General features: G+C 42.6%; 1 protein-coding gene across 4 annotated transcripts in view; it reads right to left on the reverse strand.

Annotated features, from left to right (window-relative positions):
• Positions 1–27,503, reverse strand: part of LOC127647776 (uncharacterized) — a 417,720-nt gene that overhangs the window by 357,268 nt on the left and 32,949 nt on the right. Inside the window, exons 4-9 of one of the 4 annotated variants that reach the window (XM_052132241.1) lie at positions 24,481–24,579; positions 17,096–17,182; positions 16,837–16,929; positions 16,579–16,653; positions 12,168–12,281; positions 11,748–11,882 (exon numbers count right to left, since the gene is read on the reverse strand). The exons of the other annotated variants lie outside the window; for them this stretch is intronic. Of the exons in view, the coding sequence (XP_051988201.1) occupies positions 11,748–11,882; positions 12,168–12,281; positions 16,579–16,653; positions 16,837–16,929; positions 17,096–17,182; positions 24,481–24,579 (603 nt within the window). The remainder of the gene's footprint in view (positions 1–11,747; positions 11,883–12,167; positions 12,282–16,578; positions 16,654–16,836; positions 16,930–17,095; positions 17,183–24,480; positions 24,580–27,503) is intronic. 4 annotated transcript variants of the gene reach the window in all.

A 27,503-nucleotide genomic window follows, 5' to 3' on the forward strand; every position in this document is an offset into this window, starting at 1 on the left:
AAGAGGCACCACCCGGGAGCAGCTGCATGTTGAAATGCTTACATTCCTCCACCCCAATATATGACTGTATTTTGTCTTGAATGACACACACACACACACACACACACACACACACACACACACACACACACACACACACACACACACACACACACAGACACACAGTGTTCTTAAGGTGAAAGGAAAGTGTCAGAGTGTAAGTTGTTATTTGCATGTGAATGAAGATGCTTGTTTTCAGTAAGCTAGGCCTATGTTCAACATAAATGTTGAATTATGAATGTTTTCATAATTTTTGGTTGGAAAAGCACTTTCTGTATTAGCTTAAAGCCCCCAAGTTTACAATAGTTACTGTATTCTTTCAATAGCTCTAAGAAAGGGTGACTGGGTGACCTTTTTATTTTTTTATTGAATGCTAGACATCAGAATGCATTATTTTGTTCTTGTACACTTTTACTTGAATTTTATTTTAGAATTTTGAGTTTAAGAAAAAGGTGAGTGGCAGAGTGTATTACTATGTTGTTGTTATTTTTATGTGAATGAAGAATTAAAAGATGCACTTTTTTCAGTAAGCTAGGACTATGTGTTTTCAACATAAATGTTCAATTCTGTTGGTTCAGGAAGGACGCTATGACAGGCTGCTGGCTCCCACTGTCGCTGTTCATTTTTATTTATTTTTTTGTTGGAAAAGCACTCTTTGTATTAGCTTAAAGCCCTAAAGTTTACATTGGTTACTGTATTCTTTCAATTGCGCTAAACAAGTATTTTGGGTGACCTTTTTATTTTTTTATTGAATGCTAGACCAGGGTTCTTGCACCATTTTAAAAGTAAAATTTAATGCTTTTTAAGACCTTTTTAAGACCTCAACAAATATAATTTAAGACCCAAAAATGTCATAATTTCTTTGGAATACTCCAAACAGCTCACAGTTGGCATTTTGTTCCTTTGTGATGCAGAACAGAGTCAACATAACATACATAAGTTGGATTACACTAAACAACACAATGCATACGCTGGTGCTTTCCTCCTTTCATATGCGACTCGACGGCTTTGGGCCCCATGGTCCCTAATGAAAAGGTTTTTTTGCATAATTTACACATTGGCTCGTTGTTTTCAGCCGGCGCCAACCACCTCCTAAATGCGTCCTTTTCCATCCACTTGTCGTTAAATTTGCACTTCCCCATCTTCTTCGCATTTTGAACCTCACATCGACAACCGCGTAATGTCGACACTAGGGCTGGGATAAACGATTATTTTTTAAACGATTAATCTAGCGATTATTTTTTCGATGCATCGATTAATCTAACGATTCATTTTTTCAGTCCGATTCGATTTCGATTCGATTAATCGACTTGTGACAACACCGGCAATACCGGTTTCATCGGGGTGGGGGTGTATAAAATGTAAAAAAAAAAAAAAACATTTGCCGAGAGTTTGATTGACTGGCGATCTGATCAATCAATCATAATACGCCATTTTTGTCCGACAAAGTAGTCAGGAGAGAGAAGATTAACGTCGGTGGATTTGAATTTGAATAATGGATTGTAGGCTACTGTACTGACATCTTTCCGCGGTTAAAACAACAGTCCTTCTGATGTAGGCTACATTCATGTTTAGCCTATTTGATGCTATAAATTAACCAAGGAAAAGATGATCGGTTCACGAGCAGCTTTAACTGAGGCAATCTGTCACGACACATTAAAGAGCCACAAAATAGTAGGCCTATTTATGGTTTAATTTTCTTTGAATGACCACATTTGAAAGTTGAGACTTTATTAAATGTTACCTGCTTGGTCCTGTCTGTCAGCGCGTTATCAGTGTCCTCTATGTATTTTTCACGACATTCATAGCTATAAGCGCATTATTAATAGCTATAAGCGAAAACTTTAGGTGTCGACAACGTATTATAGCCTACTCCAACATCGGAGTGCAAAGTGGGGAGTTGAAAAAAAACTTACGGTGCTCTGTCATCTGCAGCTGCTCCCGGGTGGCGCCTCTTCAGGTGCTGGTGCATTGCCGTGGTGCTAGAATGGAAGGCCATCTCCATTTTGCAAAGATGACATATCACGGAATTGTTTCCTTTTAAAATTAAAGAATTCCCATACTTTAGAGGAACGAGTGCATGCCGCCTTGCACTTCTGATAGTCTGAGGAGCCACTCGTGTTGCTACTATTCGCCGGCGCCGCCATCTTTGTTTTGCTTCGACGTATTTTTTGCGTCGACGCGTTGTCCCAGCCCTAGTCGACACGCAGCCTGACGTCAGCGTCTGTAGCCGGCGTACCGTAAACAGCTATTAAATCGCGGAGACTCATTTCACACAATACTAAATTAATCAACTAGATGTTTTACAGTGGGCCACTGTGCTTTCTCATCGCCATTAAGCGCACCGGCAAAATTTTTTATACCTACAGCAATTTTACGGTAAATTTAAGACAATTTAAGACCTTAATTACCCGAATTTTAATTTAAGACATTTTAAGACTTTTTAAGGACCCGCGGGAACCCTGTAGACATCAAGTTGTTGTTTATTTTAATCTGAAAGAAGAATTACAAGATGCACTTTTTTTCAGTAAGCTAGGCCTATGTGTTTTCAAGGCTTCAAGGTTTTATTGAATGCTACCTCTGACTAAGAATGCATTACTTTGCACTTAAACATATATTGCAATGTTAAGGAATTCATGTTTTTTTCATTCAGATATGTAAATCAACATGTATAAATTGCTATTAGTCAATTAATGGGGAGATAATCTAAATGGAATCGGACTGAAAAAAAAAAAAAAAGAATCATTAGATTAATCGATGCATCGAAAAAATAATCGCTTGATTAATCATTTAAAAAATAATCATTTATCCCAGCCCTAGCTGACATGCTATTTTATATAAACATGTACATATTTTACTAGTGGGACTGTTTCCAGACTTGACAGCCAGGATTATTGACATTTTAAATATGTTAAATATGTCTAATAAGCAAGTTTTACTTACATGTAAATGTTGTTTCGGCTAAAGCAGGCATTTAAATTGTATGCTGTATGATATAAATATGATATGTAATATGATATAAAAATAATATGAATGTTTAGATTATATTTTATCTAGTGTTTATGCTGCCTCATTATCATCAACAAAGCTTGTGCTTGCAAATATGTGTTCAGGTTAAATTAATAAAACGCACTTTAAATATGCCCATATTAGAAAATCAGCATCTTATAATGATTTCTGAAGGATCATGTGACACTGAAGACTGCAGTAATGATGCTGAAAATTCAGCTTTGATCACAAATTGAATTTTACAATATATTAAAACAGAAAACTGTTCTTTTAAATTGTAAAATGAGTTCACACAATGTTTTAACTGTATTTTGGATCAAATAAATGCAGTATTGGTGAGCAGAAGAGACTTATTTTAATGGTAGTGTAGGTCTAAAATTAAGTAAAGTCTTTATGTAAAGAAAATATATAGTCAGAGTATTTATTTTAACTTAAAACTTGATTTTGATCATTAAGTCTCCTCACATTCATTCTCTATCCCTCATTGATAGGTCCAGGGGAGGGTCTTTGTTTCTCATGTGTGAAATACATCAATATTCATGACAGTACTCGCCTCCTCGCATATGACCTTTCTAACACTAAAAGTGTCTTACAAAAGTTACATTACTATATTGTTTTATATGAATGAGTGATCAGGATGGTTTTCACATCATTTTGTAGCAAAAACTCTAGGCTACAAGATCCAGTCCAAATAATTAGTATGTGTATATGACCTTATTTCAATGACTTAAAAATATAAGGGCCTCCACCCCTCAAAACTGCCAAATCATGCATTTTGCACAATGTGCAATTACGATTTTGATGTCCAAGGAGCTTCAAGTAATAATGTGGCGAAACCTATTTTTTTTAATTGAATAGGCCACATATTTTTCCATTAGGCCAATAATATGTGTGCCTATATTAGATGATTCAATTAATTATGAAATAAAATGGAAATCCTGAACAGAAACTTTACAACACAAGTTTCTGTAAATACTTTAAAATGAAAACATATATTACAATATAAAAAACACATTATTTCCATTTTTATTAAATAATTGAATGCAATTAATGATGGTTATCAGTTTGTATAAACACACATATCATACAATGAAATATGAATTATGAAAAAAATGGTTTTAAGCAGGTGTACTTAAACTTTTGAGTATATTATATGTATATTATAATGTAGCCCTATGCAAGAATCTTCACAAGCATATATGATTGTATCGTTTTCTTCATAGCCGATTCATATGTTGAATAACTTGATGATATGGTGGTGAGTAGGAAAATGACCGTGTGCAAAGTGAAGTGGTGCAAAAGCATGTGAACTTAGTGTTACACTATTGTGGTACTCAACATATTTCCCCATGTTCGGCAGGTCTGGATGTGTGTCAGTATATTGGATCTGTGCATTAGGTCTTAAAGTTTAAATACTGTTCCTGCTGCTGTTAAAAATCACTCACTGCACTCGACTGAATCACTTTTGTAGCTTAAATAAAGATCAGTGTATATTTAATGAATATAGTGAAGACTATGAAGTGTTTTGTTTTATTTATTATAATTACTTTATTCATTTTATGAATTCTTACTTGAAGTTTGAAACACTTATTCTTATTTAAAAATAACTATATTGTGATTTCGTTATCATTATATAAAATGACTCATATCATGAGATTTTGGCTCTATCACCCACTATAGCACAAGCCTCCATGACTGAAAACAAATCACAGACAGTTGAATTTTATAAATGAAGGAATATTATGAATGAATGACTATTATTATGCAGGATAGACATTTGTTATTCATTAGGCCTATTTTGTATTTTACGCACATATTGGCTACAGCACGTTGTATTAAAATGTATTAATGTGGTTCAAGAGATTTAATTGTCCCAAGTCCATGTAAACGGTCTATATCGGCCATGCATGTTGGGTTAGTTTTCAAGCACACTTCAACCACCCGCTGTTGTTGCAAAAGTTATTATTTATTAACCTTTTATTAAACAACTACAAAGTCAAGTTATGAGTGTTGAGATGACATGTGCGTCCGCTGTCTAGTAACTGACACAAGTGAGTAACTGATTGAGATGTCAGATATTGTTTTTCACTTTATTTATGAAGATTTGATTTGACTTTTCTCTTGTGTAATACAGAAAATAGCAAGAAATGAAAAAAGCCTGTTCTGGGACTGAAAATTATTTAATTCATAAAATTGCAATTCAGATATTTTATTTTTATAGGCTACACAAAAATGGAAGAAAAGGACAAATAAATAAGAGGATCCTCATCATGTTAAATAGTGGTAGCACAGAGTCTGTGAGTGCTCAGCAGCCAATGGGAACTCACGACACTCATCAGTTCACACTGGACAAGTGGCCAAATGGCTCAGAAGTATGTGAAATTGACGTCTGAGATCACGTGTTGTTTACACGGTGATTTTTCACAAGTAAATAAAGTGTAAACAACACGTAGACACGTTGTTTGCCTTGTCAATGTGTTAAAATTCGCGTATATTTGAACTGCCTGCCTGCCCCGCGCGCACACACACACGCACGCGTGCAGAAACACACACAATACGCGCGCAGACACACACACGAACGCGCACACAAAGACGCACGCACACACACGCGCGCGCAGACACACACATACGCGCGCACACAGACGCACACACACACACACACACATACATACGTGCGCACAAAGACGCAGACGCACACACACACGCGCGCACAAAGACGCAGACGCAGACGCACACACACACACACACGTGAATTAATGAGTGTTTTTCTGTTCCCTTTACAAAAAGCTTCACTACGATGTTGCGCTGCTAAGCGCTACGGGGGAACAGCTTTAGCTGTGAGCAGAGCTGAATAATGTGTGGAACACGTCAATGAACATTGACCGGAATTTATAGTCTCGGCTGATGTAATCATTAGATGCACCTGAGGCCAGGCTATAAATGGATACGTCACCAGGTGTCGTCAGAAACTCTTTTTTCAGAGCGATTCTGTTTCTGTGTGTTTCACACACCCTGTCAAAACTTTCTTTTCTCTGTTAGGAGATAGAATCAGTTAGGCAGTGTGCAGTGAATGTTGTTCTATTTTTCTCTTCTGTTTAGAAAATATTATATATATATATTTCTAAAAAAAAAAGAAAAAAGAGAGAATGACTGAAAGTCACAAACGGTGCGTGTTCCCTCTTCTCGCTCTATAGCTGAAGACGGCACACATCAGTTTTTGCTGTTTGTTTGGGGGTAAGAGCACGCTGCTCTCGCGTTGCAGCAGGGCGGGTGCGAGCACTGCGATTTGCTTTAACAGGCAGAGTGCGTCGTGCTCGCCTCGCTTGCTTCCGGGAGTCAGCACTCACGAAAAGATCGTTCGTGGGGCTCGTGCATGGATTTGGCTGAGGAGCAAGAGACGGGTTGATCCCTTTCTCTCACTCTCTTCCCAAACCCAGCTGGTCCTTCACATGATCTTCGGATCATGAGGTGGATCGCAATTCTCTTCCCGCATCCGAGCTTTCCGTCCGCGATAAAAAATCTACGGAGGAATTGCTCGATGTTGTTACTCGTGCGGTTGCCAGATTGGACTGGCCACGCGAAAAAGAGACCCCCAAACGCTCCAATTAGGGGATAGATTTTATCTTCCAGTCTAAGAAAGGGAACGCCTCATGGGTCCCTTCCCTTTCTTTGATAACCTCCATGAAGAGCTTTTTCGCTCAAGGAGAACCCCTAAAAAAAAAAAAAAAAATATATATATATATATATATATATAAAAAATATATATATATTTTCTTCCCCTGTTCACATACCCTCGACGTCATTATATTCGACTATCGTGGGTGCTGAGGCACGGGGTATTCAGTGATGCCGCCGGTCGAAGAGACGCTTGCGGGCTATCTCTGCCGGGCTCGGCATCGTCACTTAGAAGCCCTCTCTCCCCTCAAAGCCTTGTAGGACAACCTCCACTTTAGTGGGAAGGGCTTATCAAGCAGCAGGTCAGGCTGGTGCTGCTCTGCACACTATGCTGTTTTTCAGGCGTACCAGGCTGACCTCCAGGACGACCTGAGTGTGGGTTCTGCGCTTGACGAGCAAGCCTCATACCCACCTCGGTCCTGACTGAAGGGAGGCTCAAAAGCAAAGCGTGGCGAGTCGTGCTCCTCCTCCCAGGGATTGGGGACAGTCTCGCCGCCCTCGCCAGCCCCCGAAGCAAGACCTCAGGACTATAAATTCTAGTAAGAGAAAACCCTGACGGTCTTGCGCCTAGATTAGGGGTAGCTCCCTCGGGACGGGCGCGTGCTTCACTTCACCCCTCCCGGTACCCCCTCGAAGCCCCTCCATTCCCGCCACCTCTTGGTGTTTCGGGTTGCAGAGGCTTCTGTCAAAATTGGGTGTTTTCGCTGTTTCTGCATTTTATTCAGGACGCGAAACACCCGACAACCCCTCAACAGGAAGTGTTAAAATATAATACCCATCTCAGAGATCCTGGCAGCGTGGAAACTTCTGCCGGATATATTCTTTTCTGTGGGTCTTATAAGGGCGTCAGGATTTAATTCTCTCACCGCTTTTCCGTGTTTCAACGGCGTGTTCTCACTACCGTAAACCGGATTTCTTTTTTTGTAAAAAAAACAAAAAAAACTCAATCTTCTGGTTAAAGGGGCCATGGTATGTGTTCCCCTTCCAGAGAGAGAGTTAGGTTATTACACTAAATACTTCCCGTTTCCCATGGAGGGTGAGGGGTGGCGTCTGGCTTAGAGCTTAAAGCTTGAACTACCCGTGGGTGTTCAAGTCCAAGATGATGCCTGTCAAGACGGTCGTGTCTCAAGCCCTACAACTCGTTTGGCTGGTCACCATCGATCTTATGACGCACTTCTATACTTCATTTAGAAGTTCTGCCACAACATGGAAAGTTCCTGAGGTTCACTTCCGGGGGCGAAGTCTTCCAGGGTCAGGTTCTTTCACTCAGCCTAGCCCTTTTTACCCACACATTCACAATGCATGATGTAGCGCTGGCTCCTTGCGACTCCGGGGCATCTGCATTCTGAATTACGTAGACGACTGGCTGATCCTAGCGCAGTTCCAGGAACTGGCAGTTCAGCACAGGGACATAGTCTTAGCTCATCTGTTTCTCTGGGGTTGAGGCTCAACACCAAGAAAAGCATCCTCTCTCCCACTCAGAACACTGTCTATCGGGGCATCGTATGGAGTTCAATCACAATGCGGGAACAACTGTCTCCCGCTAGGATTGAGTCCATTCAGATCACCCCGAGCAATGTCAGGCTAGGTCAAGGTTGCGCTGTTATCAGTATCAACGATTTCCAGGTCTCAGGGCGAACGAGTCCACGGTGATCTCTCTGGACCTTCTGCTCATGAGACCGTTTTTGTTGTGGCCAAAAGCCAGGGGATTTCTTCCAAGGGCCAAAACCCCTGGGCTAAATAGGGTTACGCACCTCAGGCTTCGTTCCCTTTCTATGTGGTTCAGACCCCGGTTTTCTGCCTTGGGTCCCACTCTAGGTGCGTCTTGTTGTCGCAGACTGCTAATGACAGACGCCTCCCTGACGGGCGGGGTAGCGGCCTTAAGTGGTCGTCCAGCTTAAGGGGATAGGAGGGTCGTCAGCTCGGTTGTCACAATCACTGTCTCGGGTTGATGGCTGTATTTCTGGCCCTGAAATACCTCCTCCTGAGGCTGCCATGTCTTGGTGCGGGTGGACAATACAGCGGTAGCCTCTTACATAAATCTTCAAGGAGACCCACGTTCTTGTCAGCTGTATTTCTGACACGTCAGATTCTCCTTAGGGCCCAGGGTAAGCTCCTGTCACTCAGGTCAGTTATATCCCTGGATGCCCGTGATACTGGGAGCAGATTTACGGTCCAGACAGGAAATACCAACGGGGAGTTAAGAACTCCACCCTAAGGTAGTAGTTGCCCAGAGTTCGCCAGCAAGGGTTTTTGCCTCTTACTGATAGCACCGCTGGCCGAACAGGGCTTGGTTCTCGGAGCTAATCTCTTCCCTCGACGACTGCCTTGGGCGATTCGAACAGGAAGGATCTTCTATCTCAGGCACAGGGCAATATTTCATCCCTGCCCCGAATTGTGGAATCTTTCATGTTTGGCCCCTAAGGGTACCAACTGAGGGACACAGGGCTTTCTCCTGATGTTATCGAGACCTTTTTAAATGCCAGGCTTTTTCCACTTGGAACAAGTTTGGGTGAGATCTTAGGGCAGAAGAGGACCTCTTCAGCCTCTATGGATAGCGCAATGTCTCCTCTACTTCTCCCTGAAATCACCCAGCCCCTTGGGTCTGGACGTTAAGACACATACATGACCCAGAATGCGTCTGTATGTATTTCTTTCCCGGTTTCTCTGCTCCCGGAGTCTTGGCGATGTTCACCAGCAAGGGTCTTGCCTCCTATTAATGGCGCCGCTGGCCGAACAGGATATGTTTCTCGGAGCTAATTCCTCTCCTCGACGGCTCGCCTTGGGCGATTCCGAACAGGGAGGACCTTCTCGATCCTTGGTCCGAATTGTGAAACCTTTCATGTCTGGCCCCTAAGGGTACCAAATGAGGTTCACAGGGTTTTCTCTTGAGATTATCGAGACCATTTCAAGTGCTAGGGCTCCCTCCACTTGGAACTGATCTGGGTAGATTTTACAGGGCAGAAGAGGACCTCTTCAGCCTCTGTTGATAGCGCAATGTCTCCTCTACTTCTCCCGAGTCGCCCAGTCCCCCCTCCCCTTGGGAGGGGCTGAACGTAGTAACGCAAAATGCGCCTGCATGCGTTTCCTTCTACTAAAGTTCTTATTACAGAACCAGCTAACTGCCAGTTTGTTTCAGTTCTGGATTTTCTGTAGAAAGAACTGTCAGCGGGCACTTGCCTCGCCACTGCCAGGTTCTATGTGGCCACTGCGGTTTGCCACGGCTTGGTGGGCGGGGTGCCCTCAAAGAGGCATCCTCATTATTGCCCGGGCCTACGAGGCAGCGGTCAAGCTTCGCCAGTAGGTTTCAGGGCGCACTCTACCAGAGGGCTCTCCTCCTCTAAAACCTTGGCTAGAGGTCTCCCTCTGCAGCAAATTTGTGATGCGGCAGGTTGTCTTCTCCGCACACATTCATTGGACCTTTTTAGTTTGGATGTTCTGCACTCCGGGCTCTTATGCCCTTGAGTCGACATCTCAGCTCATACCTGAACAAGTTTGTGATGCGGCAGGCTGGTCCTCTCCACTCACATTCATCAGTTTTTATGACAAGTTTGTGGTGCAATAGGGTTCTCTTCGCACACATTCATCGAACTTTATGGGTTAGATGCTTTGCTACTCCGGGCTCTTATGCCCTTGAGTCAACATCTCAGCTCATGCCTGAACATGTTTGTGATGCGGCAGGCTTGTCCTCTCCGCTCACATTCATCAGTTTTTATGACAAGTTTGTGGTGCAATAGGGTTCTCGTCGCACACATTCATCGAACTTTATGGGTTAGATGCTTTGCTACTCCGGGCTCTTATGCCCTTGAGTCAACATCTCAGCTCATGCCTGAACATGTTTGTGATGCGGCAGGCTTGTCCTCTCTGCTCACATTCATCAGTTTTTATGACAAGTTTGTGTTGCGATAGGGTTCTCTTCGCACACATTCATCAAACTTTATGGGCGAGATGCTTTGCTACTCCGGACTCTTATGTCCTTGAGTCGACATCTCAGCCCATGCCTAAACAAGTTTGTGATGCGGCAGGTTGTCCTCTCCGCACACATTCATTGGACCTTTTTAGTTTGGATGTTCTGCACTCCGGGCTCTTATGCCCTTGAGTCGACATCTCAGCTCATACCTGAACAAGTTTGTGATGCGGCAGGCTGGTCCTCTCCGCTCACATTCATCAGTTTTTATGACAAGTTTGTGGTGCAATAGGGTTCTCTTCGCACACATTCATCGAACTTTATGGGTTAGATGCTTTGCTACTCCGGGCTCTTATGCCCTTGAGTCGACATCTCAGCTCATGCCTGAACAAGTTTGTGATGCGGCAGGCTGGTCCTCTCAGCACACATTCATCAAAATTGAATGGTTTAGATGTTTATACTACTCCAGGCTCTTATGCCCTTGAGTCGACATCTGAAGCTCATGTCTGAGACCGCTCACGTTTTTGTGAGTACACAGCACAACCGTAGGGGTCCGGAGAGCACCAAGTGCGGCGGCGTGGGTATTGCGTTCCCCGTAGTGCTTAGCAGTGCAACATCGTAGTGAAGCTTTTTGTAAAGGGAATGTCTTGGGTTACATGTGTAACCCTTGTTCCCTGAAAAAAGCGGAACGAGATGTTGCGCTGCTTTGCCGCACTGGGACGTCCCAGGACTGCTCTTCAAAAAGAAGTATCTGACGACACCTGGTGACGTATCCATTTATAGCCTGGCCTCAGGTGCATCTAATGATTACATCAGCCGAGGCTATAAATTCCGGTCAATGTTCATTGACGTGTTCCACACATTATTCAGCTCGGCTCACAGCTAAAGCTGTTCCCCCGTAGCGCTTAGCAGCGCAACATCTCGTTCCGCTTTTTTCAGGGAACAAGGGTTACACATGTAACCTGAGACGTTTTTCTTCCCCATCAGTTCTGAATCTCTAAAATTTCAACTGACACAATTTCCTCTGATTTCACTGGATTGAACTTTAAATATAGATGCTGTTTTCTTCCACTGTTGCTCATAAATGAATTTATAAAGTTTATAAAGTTGAACTCACCTCCTCTGGCAGATCCAAAAGTGTAGAACATGAGGATGAATTGTAATGAAGGCAGAAGATTAAAGCTTATACCAGCCAGAACATTGAATATAGCAGTTATCCGTTTACTTAACTTTCCAAAGATTTTAGCAAACACTATATCAGAAAAAATAACAAGAATTAATTCATGTAATTTAATATGAGCATCAATTGCTTTATTAACAGATGCATCTTTATAAATAAGTTTTATAACTGCATGATGAAGAAACACTGAACAGATCTCAGTGAATGTCGTGTAATACTGAGAGTTTTATAACACAAATGCTTCAGTGAATCGATGAATCAGTTCTGATGTTATTGTTGATTATGTGATAAAACACGACTGTATTTCACAGCACATACGTGTCACTGGAACATGAAGAATCACAGAGAAATACTTACTGTTAATGAAATATAAGAGGCACAACAGCAGCACTATCACAAAGAGAACAATTATCACGACTCCTTCCAATCCTGCATAACTCAAACCTTTTTCCAAAGCAGATTTAAACAGAACTGGAAGAAGAGAAAAACAAGAGACAGTCCAATATAAATACACATAATAATAATAAAACACTTATAATTTAACACATGTTTAGTTTGCTGAATACACAGACAGTCTCTCTAACTTCATCAGATCACAGACTGACACTGACCTGTTGACCTGTTTATAATACACCTGACATGCCTAAGAACATGTTGAGAAGTAAGTTAGGGGTTGTTTTAAGATCACTGGAACATTTAAATGTTTTTCTATGCAGTGATCATAAATGATCCTCACTATAAACACACAGAGATTCAGCGCTGAACACATGATGGATCTCATGATACATTATATATTAATCATTGAACATTACACAACACATTAAAGGATGTCATGATGTTGTTTTAGTGATATTAATATGTGACAGACACAATATTCATTCAGCTGTTAATGGAAGTGGAGCGTAGTTCTAGCGGGAAGACCAGCAGCTGTACATCATCACATCATTAGATGGGTAACTCCTAGCCAATCGCATGTAAGCCAAGGCTTTATAAGTCCGCTCACAATCTATCACATTGCTGTTTCGGTGTGCTAACACTGCAAACCCGGATCTTCACTCATATCTCATTCACTCAGTAGATCTCTCTCAATCGCATCGCATCGCATCGCATTGCACGACCCGGCGCAGAAGGAGCACGCACTCCGCGAATCCTTTAAAATCATCGGCTCAGGCAGCAGCCAGCATCCATCAGAAATAAGTCATTTTCATATCCATTAAATGCATTCAGATCTAGTCATGGGTCTAGACCTTCCGTTGCAATGCTGCCTGTTCATCACAAAGTTGCAACGCTGCCTGTTCAAAATAACGCATTCGCATCAACATCAAAAGCCAGTATTTCACGTCAACAGCGCATCCACTCTCATAGTATGGCAAGCAATCGCGCAATCTCATGAGGGCAACTCTTTCAAGATTCATTCACTTGTCATTCACAGTCTGCATGCCCGAGCGTTCCCCATCGGGGAATTAAGACAATTATTCATGCATATCATCATGTACAGTCAACGCTTATCACACGGGCTCTCATTACTTCATTCAGTAAGATTCCCCAATTTTGCGGCCGCCTTTGCCCAAATCACGTAACTGGTGCGTTCCAATCCAATTCATCATCCCTATGCCCTAGTCACTAGGAAGACCGAGCCCATGATGTGAGCATTCCGAGGGAGCATGACATCACAGTTTCACCTGTCGATGTGCGTCCCCCTTCCCGAGCACAAACCATGCAAATTACACACCCAACTTAAATGGCTGTATCTACTGGCTCCCCTGGAGTATGGACACAGTTGTAGTATCTTTTGAAAGAAGACGCGTCGGGCTTCACTTCTCAAGTTTCAGAATTAATATATGTTGTTATTTTAAAGCAAAAAAAGTACAATCTCAAAAAAAAAGTGCCTCCAAGGGTGCACTTACGCGATCCATAAAACGCAGCATTTTATTACTCCAGACGTACTTCCATGTTCTCATCGCTAGCACACTGTTGCAGCGCGCCTCTGACACCTAGCGGTAGGCTCTGCACCGCTTCCCCTATTCATCAGATTATCTACCACCAGCGTAATGCATTTCGCTATGATCAGGTCATTCAGCGAGTAATTCCCATCTCATGGCATACTTCCATTTTATTATCATTCAGGCATCATCAAAGAGCAGAAATTTGTTGGCATGTCTTCACAAATCATTCACTCATCGTGGTCAGACCACTACAGCAACAACTAATCAGAACCAATATGATCGACAGCGTAAATGCCGGAATTCAGCCATACATGTTTAGGCGTGCGTATATCTGGTCTCCGGAATATGTCAGAGACAATGGTAACTTGGCACATCAGCCGTCGAATCCGCTATCAAGCACATTCGGAAGGAGATTTGCAAATGTTCACAAAATATAAAGTGCGATACTGCATCTTCAGGTCGTAAAGGTGGGACACGAACAGCCGGAACTGATCCAGGCTCGAGAATCACATTCTTGAAGATCCCGATTCACATCAACACACATTCACAAAGCAGTCTTGTGCAAGATGATTTGCACAAACATGCACACATTTTTGTATGTTTTGGGGCACACCTTCTTCAAAAACTAAACTATCCACTGCATCTTCAGGGCTCTATGCAGGGAGTACATGAAGACTCTTGTGTTCCTTTTACAGCGAACAACTAAACTCTCATGAAGCTGAGACATTATTCTTCTCACCGTATTTGCTCCAGCTCGAGGAATAAGAGGGAGGAGAGAAAAAAAAAAACCCCACAACGAGCCACGTCTCTAGAATTCTAGAATCACACATATTCTCTAACCATGCAAGCTTCCCCCTAAAGAAACATGACAGGATCTATTTTCACATCGTTCCCTGGTCAGTTTGGGTCTCCTAACGCAATCTCCAGCCCTATCAGGCCACCTCAATTTTGCCATGCTTATCATTCCTCAAGGCCACTCCACCGTTTTTCTGCTTCCTCACACTAGCTCATTCCATAGACGGCCTCTACTACCCACCAATCGATGATGGCTGGCGAGAATCTCCGGATGACACGCCCCTAATTCTCGGACATGGCTCCCTCCCTAGGATTCAGGGGTTGCCGTCTAGGACCATGGTTCACAGGGGAATGGCCAGAATGATACTTTCAGCAATATAGCTTCCTACGCTCCAGACAGTCTCTTCGTAAGTAATCCCATTGCTAGATATTTCATAATTGAATGTATTTAACAAATGTTCTCGATCTACAATCCCAGTCTCGATGCGGCTCAGTGGAGGGAAGAAAGAAATGACACCGAGACCCAAGCTTCAAATCCTTCCTCACCATTCGTACAGCACTTCATCATTCGGTCCAGCAAACAACCTTCCCCTCTACCCTCCAATGAAATGGTTCTTTACCCTATATGGGGTAAAATATATGTTTGAGTTCAGAAATAGGAAATACATTCCCAGAACCACTGCAGCCTCGTGATAGATTGTGAGCGGACTTATAAAGCATTGGCTTACATGCGATTGGCTAGGAGTTACCCATCTAATGGCTTTCAACAAGTTATGGCACGACAACATCGTCATTATCATATGGCGTTATGTATGCTGTTCACTCTGGCAAAGATAACCATCAAACAACTTTCCCTCGGCGGAGATGGTTTTCATATCAAATGTTTTATTTCAACAAAGGGATTGCACGCAATGTCGCCATAACCGTATGGCTTTACGCATGTTGCTCACCTTTCGGCAAAGATACCTCAAACAACTTTTCCCTCGTCGGAGGGTTTTCATATCAATGTGGTTTTCTTTCAACGAAGGGACCGCACGCAACGTCGCCATTATTGTATGGCTCTACACACGTTGTCACCTTCGGCAAAGATACCTCAAACAACTTTCCCTCGCCGGAGGGTTTTCACATCAAATGTCGTTTATCTTTCAACAAAGACACTGCACAGCAATGCCGGCCTAAAGCAAAGATTCTTCTCAACCAGGGGCTCTCGACAGAGTGCCCAAAATCACACTCTAGGACAAAGAGGAAATGCACAGGGATGAAATCAAACTCGAAAAAAACGCTTTCCCATCGCAAAGGCTTCACACAACCATGCCAGAGGTATTGCAAATTTCATGTCAAATTCTGACGCTTGCATCTCTTATTTCCTCCTCCAGAATGAACGCCCAACACAAGACCTGGTTCGTACCAAACTGGATCATCTCTTTTTGGGGGTAGGCTCCTCGCCCCTGCCTCCTATCTCCGGCAGGACATGACGGTTCCGGTTACAACTACCTCGGACTGCCGGGCGGGGCCTACGCCAAAGAGAGAGACAGCACCTCCCGTTTTAAATCTATCAAGTAAATGGCATCTCAAACTTCACTCAAGCCTGCGTGTCTTCACGATAGAAAAAGAGAGACAGCAGAACAAATAAAACACTGTCATTCCCCGTGCAGCTGGAGTACCAGAACTACAACACACAAAACATCCCGGGACGAGGACTCTCAAAAGCAGAGCAACCTTATATAATGTGAACATCATCAAACCAATCAGCTGCTGTACAAGCAGAAATCACAACACAGACACGACAGTTTCACCCCAATCTGTGATCTCCCAAACAATGAACAGATCGTGTGACGTGATTGTGTGTGATGAAGATGCCGTCGAATCTCCAGCATCAGTTCAACAACTGATGAAGTGACTAAGATGAGTGAAGAAACATCACGAGCAACAGAGAAACACGTCGAGTTTACTAGAAAACTAACGATGATTATCTGCATTATTGTGTTCATGATAAACTATGTTGAGTGACACTTAAATGTGTTTACCTGAATAAACAACAGTTGAGAATATAAAATATTCTGCACTATAACTGAAATAATAAATAAATGTGTACATGTATCCTGTAAAAAAAGAAGAAAAATAATCGTTACACATTGTCATAAAAACACAGAAATGCAAAACAACAGTGACTATATTTTTAAATAAATGATTAACAGAGTGATGATGTGAAGTCTGAACATGTTGATATTATGATTCATATTTGATCTCCTTTAATAAACTCAATCATCAGAAATGAATCAAACCTGTGAAGACTTTAATATATGGAGCGGCCCAGAGCAACATTAGAGGTCTCAGTAAATAAAGAACACAACAAAAGAGGGTCTCATTCAAAGATCCTGAAACACAAACACACATTCATCATGAAAATGACAAATACAAAAGTCTTCAAAAGAACTAGTATGAAATTACACAACTTTATAAAAAGCTTCTGATAACTTGTTATATAACGAACAGAGATGTGAAATGAATAAATACAGCGATTAAATGATTAGAAACACTCACCTTCAGAAACACCCCAGAGGACAAAAGCAAAAAACATGATGATATTTGGACAGAAGACCAGAAACACATGAAGACGGAGGACTGAATCTAGAATAGAGTTTAAAAGAAATAAATTACTTGATTACAGCCTTTAATAATATTAATAAAATCTTCCTCTGTTTTGATTATCAGTAAAATAGCCGATCATCCAGATGCACCATGGGTATTTGTACACTAGCAGAGCTCTTACTATACAAACCTCTTCAAATAAAATCAAACTCTTGATTATTTATTTCACTTCAAACTTTACCTTCAAACACACAGATATATAATCTCTCATCACACACTGTGAGATTTATTAAAGACAACAATGTATTTACCTACAGAACGATTGAAATCTTCAGGTACAGAAAGAAAAATCAACTTTACTCATATTCACTAACATCATAATTCCTGAATAAACTGTTTGGTTTTGTGTTGACAGCATTGGAGTCTCATTTTCAGAAAAGTGTTTTTGGGGAAAAAACATCAAATGTCAAAAATATCCTAAATATTCTGTGAAGTAAATCTCAGCCTGCAAGTCGCCAGAACATTTATTTTCTTTTTCAATCTGATACAAAATATTATTAAGACCAACATCACTGTTCTCATTAATGTTGCCAGACTTGTTAATTAATAAATACATTTCTAATCATTCTTTATCTCTGTTTGTTCTCTGGATTTGGATCTTGCTTTGTATTGCTGCTTTCTGTTGTGATTTGGACTGGATCATCTGTCTGGACTGTCTCTGTAAAATATATTTTTCCCAACATATTATTTGTGGCTAGAATTTGATTACTGTGGTGTTTTTGAGGTATGAGTCAGGAAACAGATCTACAGAGAGCTCAAAGCATCAAATTAGAGGAAGAGTACAAGTACATGAAAGTGGATGAGGAAGAGGAGGGAGATGAAGGCCAATAGGAAGATTTGTCTGATGAGATCTTTGCTACTTTAGTTGATCATGTTCTTCTCTATAAAAGTCAGAAATCTGCATGAGCAGAAGAACTTCTCCAGCAAATGGAAGTGGATTATCTGAACATTAACTGCAGTTCTGTCACATGATCTGTGATATAGATGAGATTATCTGACCGGACACACAAGACTGATTCAGAATAAATGTCAATTCACACCCTTTTTATAAACTATCTTTCTCTTCTTGTATTTGGGTAGATATTTGAGAAATAATAATAATAATAAGATTTTTATTTCATGATTTTGTTTTTGAATGTGCATTTTTACAGTTTTTTAATGCAACACATTTTCCTCAAACAACACTGTAAATACAAAACCAAAACTGTTTCTTCTGTAAATGTTTCATTTATAGGGTTCCCTTTTGCATATTACACTGTAATTTATGTAGATAACAATATTATTGTATATTGTTCAAAATGTGTTTGTATAGCTCAACTAGAAAAACGTCTCGGATTACATGTGTAACCCTTGTTCCCTGAAAAAAGCGGAACGAGATGCTGCGCTTTTGCTAAGCGCTACGGGGAACAATCCTGCATTGTGAACAGCTGTGAATTTGTGTGTAACACGTCAATGAACATTGACCGGAATTTATAGCCTGGGCTGGTGATGATCATTAGATGCACCTGTGGCCAGGCTATAAAATAGAGGCGTCACCAGCGTGTCAACAGATACCTTTTTCTAAAGAGCAGTCCTGGGACGTCCCAGTGCGGCAAAAAAGCGCAGCATCTCGTTCCGCTTTTTTCAGGGAACCAGGGTTACACATGTAACCCGAGACATTCCCTTTACAAAAAGCTTCACTATGACGCTGCGCTTTTGCTAAGCGCTACGTGGAACACAACGCCCACGCCACCGCACTGGGGCTGTCCGGACACCTACGGTTGTGAAGTGTGCTCACAAAAACGCGAGAGACATGAGCTTGATGCCGACTCAAGGTTGTAAGAGCCCGGAGTAGCAGAAACATCTAACCCATAAAGTTCGATGAACGTGTGCGGAAAGGACCAGCCTGCCGCATCACAAACTTGTTCAGGCATGAGCCTGCCTTAAAAACTGATGAATGTGCGTGGAGAGGACCAGCCTGCCGCGTCACAAACTTGTTCAGGCATGAGCTTGGGATGTCGACTCAAGGACGTAAGAGCCCGGAGTAGCATGAACATCCAAACTATAAAATCTGATGAATGTGTGCAGAGAGGACCAGCCTGCCGCGTCACAAACTTGTTCAGGCATGAGCTTGGGATGTCGACTCAAGGACGTAAGAGCCCGGAGTAGCATGAACATCCAAACTATAAAATCTGATGAATGTGTGCGGAGAGGACCAGCCTGCCGCATCACAAACCTGCTGCAGAGGGACCCCTCTAGCCAAGGCTTTAGAGGCGGCGACCCCTCTGGTGGAGTGAGCCCTGACACCTACTGGCGAAGCTTGACCGCGTGCCTCATAGGCCAGGGCAATAGCATCCCTCACCCAATGTGACATAGTCTGCTTGGTAGCGGCCGCCCCCCTGTTGCGGCCCCCAAAGCAGACAAATAATTGCCCTGACTTACGCCACTGGCTAGTGCGGTGGACATAAGTCAGAAGGCTTCCAGAGTGACAGGGTGTAGTGTCGAAAAAGGCACCTTAGGAAGGTAGTCAGGATGAGGATGCAGGATAGCTTTGGCCATACCTGGGGCAAACTCTAAACAGGCTGGCAAAACGGACAGAGCCTGTAGATCCCCGATTCTCTTAAGAGAGGTAATCGCCACAAGAAAAACCAGCTTGAGAGTCAGGAGTCTATCAGATGCTGACTCTAGAGGTTCAAAGGGGGTCTCAACCTCAAGGATTATTGCTAAGTCCCATGAGGGTGTTCTGGTCCTAACAGGAGGCCTCAGTCACCTGGCTCCAAGAATGAAGCAAGCGAGTAGACGTCCATCAAGGCGTGGCAAGCCGAAATGGCGGCCACATAAAGCCTGAGAGTAGCGAGGCATATGCCTGCTGACAGTTTTTCTTGCAGAAAGTCCAGAACTGAAACAATCTGGCAGTTAACTGGATTTGCACCATGTAAATTGCACCACTTTTCGAAGACACCCCATTTATTGGTGTAGATTCTTCTGGTGGAGGGAGCCCTAGCACTAAGAATGGTCTCGATAACTTCAGGCGCCAGCCCTGTGTCCCTCAGTTGGTACCCTTCAGGGGCCAAACATGAAGTTTCCACAATTCGGGCCGGGGATGAAATATCGTCCCCTGTGCCTGAGACAGAAGGTCCCTCCTGTCCGGAATCGCCCAAGGTGAGCCGTCGAGGAGAGATATCATCTCTGAGAACCAAATCCTGTTCGGCCAACGAGGCGCTATCAGTAAGAGGCAAGACCCTTGCTGGTGAACTCTGGCTAAGACTCCCGGGAGCAGAGAAACCGGGGGAAATGCATACAGACACATTCTGGGCCATGTATGCGCCATCGCGCCATTTGTTGTACTATCTCGGGGTGGAGTTTCCACTCACCCCTCGGTATGTTTTGTCTGGACAGAAAATCTGCTCCCACATTTAGGTGTCCAGGGATATAAATTGCCCTGAGTGACAGGAGCTTGCCCTGGGCCCAAAGGAGAATCCGACGTGCCAGCAAATTCAGGTGGCGGGAACGTAGACCTCCTTGATGGTTTATGTAGGAGACTGCTGCTGTGTTGTCCACCCGCACAAGGACATGGCAGCCTCTCAGATGTCGGAGGAAGTATTTCAGGGCCAGAGATACCGCCATCAGCTCGAGGCAGTTGATGTGCCAATCGAGCTGATGACCCTCCCATTCCCCTTGGGCTGGACGACCACTTAAGACCGCACCCCAACTCGTCAGAGAGGCGTCTGTCATTAGCATCCTGCGACGACATGATGCACCGAGAGTGGGACCCAAGGTAAAGAACCGGGGTCTGAACCACATAGAAAGGGAACGAAGCGCTCGGCGCGTAACCCTTATTTGCCTTAGGGGACTGGCCCTTGGATGAAATCCCCTGGCTTTTAGCCACAGCTGAAACGGTCTCATATGGAGAAGGCCCAAAGGAATCATCGTGGACGCAGATGCCATGAGACCTAGTATTCATTGATACTGACGAACAGTGCAACTTTGACCTAGCCTGAGATTGCTCAGGGAGTTCAGGATGGACCTGACACGAGCGGGAGACAACTGTGCCCGCATCGTGATCGAGTTCCATATAATCCCTAGATAGGTAATTTCATGGGTTGGAGAAAGAACGCTCTTTTGGACGTTGAGTCTCAGACCGAGAGAACCTAGATGAGCCAAGACGATATCTCTGTGCTGAACTGCCAGTTCTTGAGATTTTGCCAGTATCAGCCAGTCATCTAAATAATTCAGAATGCGGATGCCCTGGAGTCGCAAAGGAGCCAGTGCTGCATCCATGCATTTCATGAATGTGCGGGGTGATAGGGCTAGGACGAATGGAAGAACCCGATACTGGAAGGCTTCTTCCCCGAAAGCGAACCTCAGGAACTTCCTGTGCTGTGGCAGAATTCCAATATGGAAATATGCGTCCATGAGATCGATCGTGACCAGCCAATCGTGATGTTGGATCTGAGACACGACCGACTTGACAGTTAGCATCTTGAACTTGAACACCCTGACCGAGCGGTTCAAGCCTCGAAGATCTAGAATCGGACGCAACCCCCCACTCTTCTTGGAAACCAGGAAGTATCTGCTGTAATAGCCTGACTCTTTCTCTGGAAGGGGAACATGTTCTATGGCCCCTTTTGCAAAGAGATTTTGCAGTTCTTTCCACAGTAGACATGCCTGCTCCGGTCTTACGGTAGTGGGAACCACGCTGTTGAAACGCGGAGGGCGGCGAGCAAATTGAATTCTGTAGCCTCTTTCTACTGTCTTTAGAACCCACATAGAAATACCTGGCAGAAGTTTCCACGCTGCCAGGTTCTCTGAGATGGGTACTAATTTCAACACTTCCTGTTGAGGGGGTGTTGAGTGTTCCGTGTCCTGGATTAAGGCAGGAAGCAACGGTACACCCAACTCTTTGTTGGAAGCCTCTATCACCCGAAACACCAAAGGCGGCGGGAGTGAAGAGGTTTCGTGAGGGTATCGGGAGGGCCGAAGTGGATGATACACGCGCCCCGTCCCGAAGGGAACTACCCTCACAAGGTTGGGTACAAGACCGTCAGGGTTTCTTTCTTTTAGAAATCACAGCCCTGAGGTCTTTCTTGGGCGGCTGCTGAGGGCGACGAGCCTGTCCCCAGTCCCTACGAGGGGGAGCACGACTCGCCACGCTCTGTTTTTGAGCCTCTCTCCTAGCAGAATCGGGGCGAGACTGGGTGGCCGACGGCCCTGCCCCTGAGTGCGGCGAGGAAGAAACTGCCCAAAGGCTTCCTGGTGGTTTTTCGCCCCCTGGAATCTCGAGATAACTGTATTCATGGCGTCTCCGAAGAGACCAGAAGGCGAAACCGGGGCATCGAGTAAGAAAACTCTGTCTTTATCTCGGATGCCTGAAAGGTTAAGCCATAAATGCCTCTCCGTACTGACCAAAGCGGACATAGACCGGCCAATGGCACGGGCTGACTGCTTGGTCGCATGGAGAGACAAATCTGTAGCTCGGCAAAGCTCTGAAAAGGCCTCTTCGTCGAGAGTTTCACCCGCACTCAGATCTTTTAGCAGGTCAGCCTGGTATGCCTGTAACACAGCCATGGTGTGCATCGCAGCGCAGCACCAGCCTGACCTGCCACTTGATAAGCCCTCCCCACCAGCATGGAGGTAGATCTGTATGGCTTAGAGGGGAGAGCAGGTTTTTTCAAAGATGATGCCGAACCCGGCGAGAGATAACCCGCAAGTGTCTCTTCGACCAGCGGCATCCTTGAACACCCTCGCGCCTCAGCACCCACGATAGTCAAATATAACGACATTGAGGGCACGTGAACGCGCGGGGTATAAGGTTTCCTCCACGAATGAGCAAGCTCATCGTGCAGGTCATCAAAGAAGGGAAGGGACTGATGAGGTGTTCCCTTCCCTTGGCCACCAGACAGAAATCTGTCCTCTAACTTGGAGCGTTTGGGGGTTTCTTGGTCACGTGGCCAGTCTAATTGAAATCTGGCCAATGCACGAGTGACCACATCAAGTAACTCTTCAGAGGATTTTGTTTCATGCTTTGAGTGCTCGGATGTGGGTAACTCAAAATCTACAGATCCAAGAGAATCAAGGTCCCCCTCCTGAACTGAAGAGGCGCCGGAGCGCGTTAAATAAAATACAGTTTATTGTTCACCAAGTAAGCAAGGCGAGCACGAAGCATTCTGACCGAAAGAAGGTCACAATGTGCTCACCCGCCATGCCCCAACGCAAGAGCCGCGTGCTCTTCCCCCAAACAAACAAAACAAAACTCATGCGTGTCCTTGTCAGTCATGTAACGTTGACAAGGAAACACGCATCGTTTGCTCTGTTTCTCCGCCATTCTCTTTTATATATATATATATATATATATATATATATATATATATACTGTATATATAATCTCTTTCAGAGCAGAGAGAGAAAGGAAAGAAAGTTCTGCGCACTGCCTAACAATTTCTAACTCCTAACAAAAGGGAAGAAAATTTCTTTAGCAGGTTTGTGAGACACACAGCACAGAATGCTCTGAATGAAAAATATCTGACGACACGCTGGTGACGCCTCTATTTTATAGCCTGGCCGCAGGTGCATCTAATGATCATTACCAGCCCAGGCTATAAATTCTGGTCAATATTCATTGATGTGTTACACACAAATTCACAGCTGTTCACAATGCAGGATTGTTCCCCGTAGCGCTTAGCAAAAGCGCAGCATCATAGTGAAGCTTTTAGTAAAGGGAACACGTCTCTATTAACAGCAAGAGTTTCCAGAGAACACACAGACTGATAATATGTACTGCTTATATGCCCTTTTTATTCCATTGTAAAAGCATCACTGTTAGTGTATGTTATTGTGTGTCTATTTTATTTTCTATGTAACATTATGCCACACATGATGTCGATAGAGCTACACTTATTATATATTTAACCTAGAACATTCCTTGAAAGCAGGACTTGAATTAGATTAAAGATAATATGGCTATAAAAAGAAAGTTTGATAAAAGTTTGGGTTTGTACAGTTGACTTTTCAGTTTTATGTGACATATACTGAATATTAGAAATGTGTTACAGGTTTCAGGAAACTGTTCTTGGCAATTGAGGAAAAACTATTAAAATACTACACAAAATGAATTAAACTAATATATTGATTGTGGCTACAACAGTATTCTGTTGACTTATCTAGTGGTCAAGGTATCAAAACTGACAACAAATAACATAATCATATAGTTATTTAAAAACTGTGTTTAGAGAGTAAATAGACTACATTCAACAGATTATATATTTAATGCAAATAGAAAACCCTCTATGCAAATGTACCTTTATGTGTCCTGCAGTAGATCAGATAACAGAGCAGAAGTGCAGATCCAGATGCAGTTATACAGAGAATCAACATCATTATGTGTAAAACAGAGAAACCTGTGAGATAAAACAACAGTTACTGTGCACAAGAGGTGACTGAGATGTCACTCTTCCACCTTATTTATCAGCATAATATAACATACATTTTATTTTATTTTAAATGCTTAAATTGTTTAATATATGAATCTGGAATTACTTTTAAAAAACGAGTTAGCACAGCTGCAATTATTTTTCTAATAGCTGATAAGGGAGTGACAGAATTTGGCATCTTTCCCTCTTCTAACCCTGTATTCCTCCGCTCTCATTTTATTTTCTTCTTTTGGAAAGCAGTGATAGAGCAATAGTCAGGGGAGGGTTTATGATTTCTGAGGCCCCAAACAACCGATCAACCCGGGGCCCCATTTAGAAATGTTTTGCTTAAAAAACAATATAAAATTTATTTTAAATTATAATTTTAAATTCATCCTATCAGCCGTTGTAGCTTTGAACATTCAAAATGTTTATGTTTCCTGAAACATACAAATTTAGTTAAAGATAATTAATTAATGTGTTCCAGTTTTCCACAATACAGTGAAAAAAAATATTTTTACAAAACACTCTTTTTAAATAATGGACAGGGTGTGCAAAACCTACTACACTCACTAACATTTTGACTTCAGTTTTTATTTATTATTATTATTATTATTATTATTATTATTATAAGGCAACAATGATTTATTGTTGTCCAGTTTGTCATTATTATTACTTTGAGGATTTGCTGTATACAATAGTAATATATTTCTGTCTTATTTAATTTACTTTCACCAGGAGCTTATATTCTGATGCTGAAGTTTATTGTTCACCATGTTGCAAAAGGCTGTATTTATGTCATCGTTGGCAACATTAGTTACAGTATTTTAACAGCAGACATACAAGGAACTGCGGCCCATCAGCACACTAGAGCAGAAGGGGAAAAAAACATTGCTGAAAGCACTGAAACTTTGCATGGTTCAGAACTATCTGGAATAATGGTAAACATTGTATCAGTCACCTCTTTGCAACCCGAACCTTTTCAGAACATTAAATCTTTATGACACATGCGTTAAAAGCAATCTAGACGCAGCTCAACAAATGAAACAGAAAGTTTTTGAGTGAAACAGTGTTTTTGAGACCTGAAGTTCTTTTTAACTTTTGACACAGTATCTAAATATGTGCCGGTCCTTGTGAGACAATGAAGAAACAGCAATACGCAGAGCAGAAGGTATGGATGTTCGTACAGCTCAGGTTTACATAGGAATACAATGGAAAAACAGAGCAGACGCAGGCAAAAACATGTTCTGTATGAACGGCCCCTAACTCATCTGTTCGCACGTATCTGTGAGTGAGAGAGAGTGGGAGAAACATGTTCTGTATGAACGGCCCCTAACTCATCTGTTCGCACGTATCTGTGAGTGAGAGAGAGTGGGCGAAACATGTTCCGTATGAACGGCCCCTAACTCATCTGTTCACACGTTTCTGTGAGTGAGAGAGAGTGGGCGAAACATGTTCCGTATGAACGGCCCCTAACTCATCTGTTCACACGTATCTGTGAGTGAGAGAGAGTGGGCAAAACATGTTCAGAAGGCCTGTATACTTTTTTCATAAATTACAAGCCCAAACTAAAAGTTAAACATGAAAAACTGACCCATCACGGTGGACCTCTAACATGAACAACTCTGATAGCACTGACAACAGCGTATTCGCACATGACAGAACAACATGTGACAAGTCAAGCGGCTTTTGCAGAGCTTTCCTACTGGGTTGGGGCCCCCCACACAATTGTACAGTTTGCGTGGTGATTAAAACCGCTACTGGCAATAGTGGCTTATTCTTTTGCTGTTGGAGCAAACCGGCAAGCAAAACTTTGCTTGTGGTCTCACACCATCCACTACGGTATCCAAGCACAACTCACCATTAACCCCATGAGAGCGAAACAAATTATAGTGACCATGAGGAGGTTACCCCATGTAACTATCCTCCCTAGCAAACAGGATAGGTATGGGAGTAAATACATCATATTTGTAATTTGTGCAATTTAAAAAATATATATAATTGAAAAGCGACATGATAATCCACTGTTTGTGCATGAATATATTAATACATATACATATTAATGTCACTTGTCAGGAAACAGAAATGTGTTAGTGGAGTCTCGTTCCCAGCATTACCAAGAGCAGATCATTAGATCCCCCTCTACTGGTTTGAAGTAACAGTATTATGAGAAAAATTAAATAACGATAAAAAAACAATTTATTATTTTGGCTCTCATCTGAAAGTGGTCGAAGCTTCATTTTAGACCTGATCCAATAATACTCATCCAATACTGAGGGAATTTCACTGCAAAGAAAGCTAAATATATATATATATAGGTTATAAAAGCATCAAATAAATTATTCTGGACTTCATCAGCTCCTGAAAGATTTACCACAAATCTTAATGTAATAAAACATTAGCCTGTGTAAGGTGATATTTGGTCCAAAGTGGCTCTTGACTTAAAGTAAAGTTTGACACTTCTGTAATAAATATCACACAATCAGTTTAATTGCCAAAAATAACTTCCATCGTTAATATTGTTAAGAATGGAACAAATATTTATTGCATGCATCGGCACACACACACACACACCTACTGGGGTGGGGGCCAAACACTCACACACTCACAAACACACTCACAAACACTCACACACACACACACACACAAACACACACACAAACACACACACACACACTCACAAACACACACACCTACTGGGGTTGGGGCCAAACACTCACACACTCACAAACACGTTCACAAACACTCACACACACACACACACACACACACTCTCAAACACACACACACACACACACACACTCACAAACACACTCAAAAACACACACACACACACACACACACACACACAAACACACTCACAAACACACTCACAAACACACACACACCATTTCTTAGTGCAGAATTAAACC

The sequence above is a fragment of the Xyrauchen texanus genome, chromosome 8 (genome assembly GCF_025860055.1).
Source record: "Xyrauchen texanus isolate HMW12.3.18 chromosome 8, RBS_HiC_50CHRs, whole genome shotgun sequence".
Taxonomy (NCBI): domain Eukaryota; kingdom Metazoa; phylum Chordata; class Actinopteri; order Cypriniformes; family Catostomidae; genus Xyrauchen; species Xyrauchen texanus.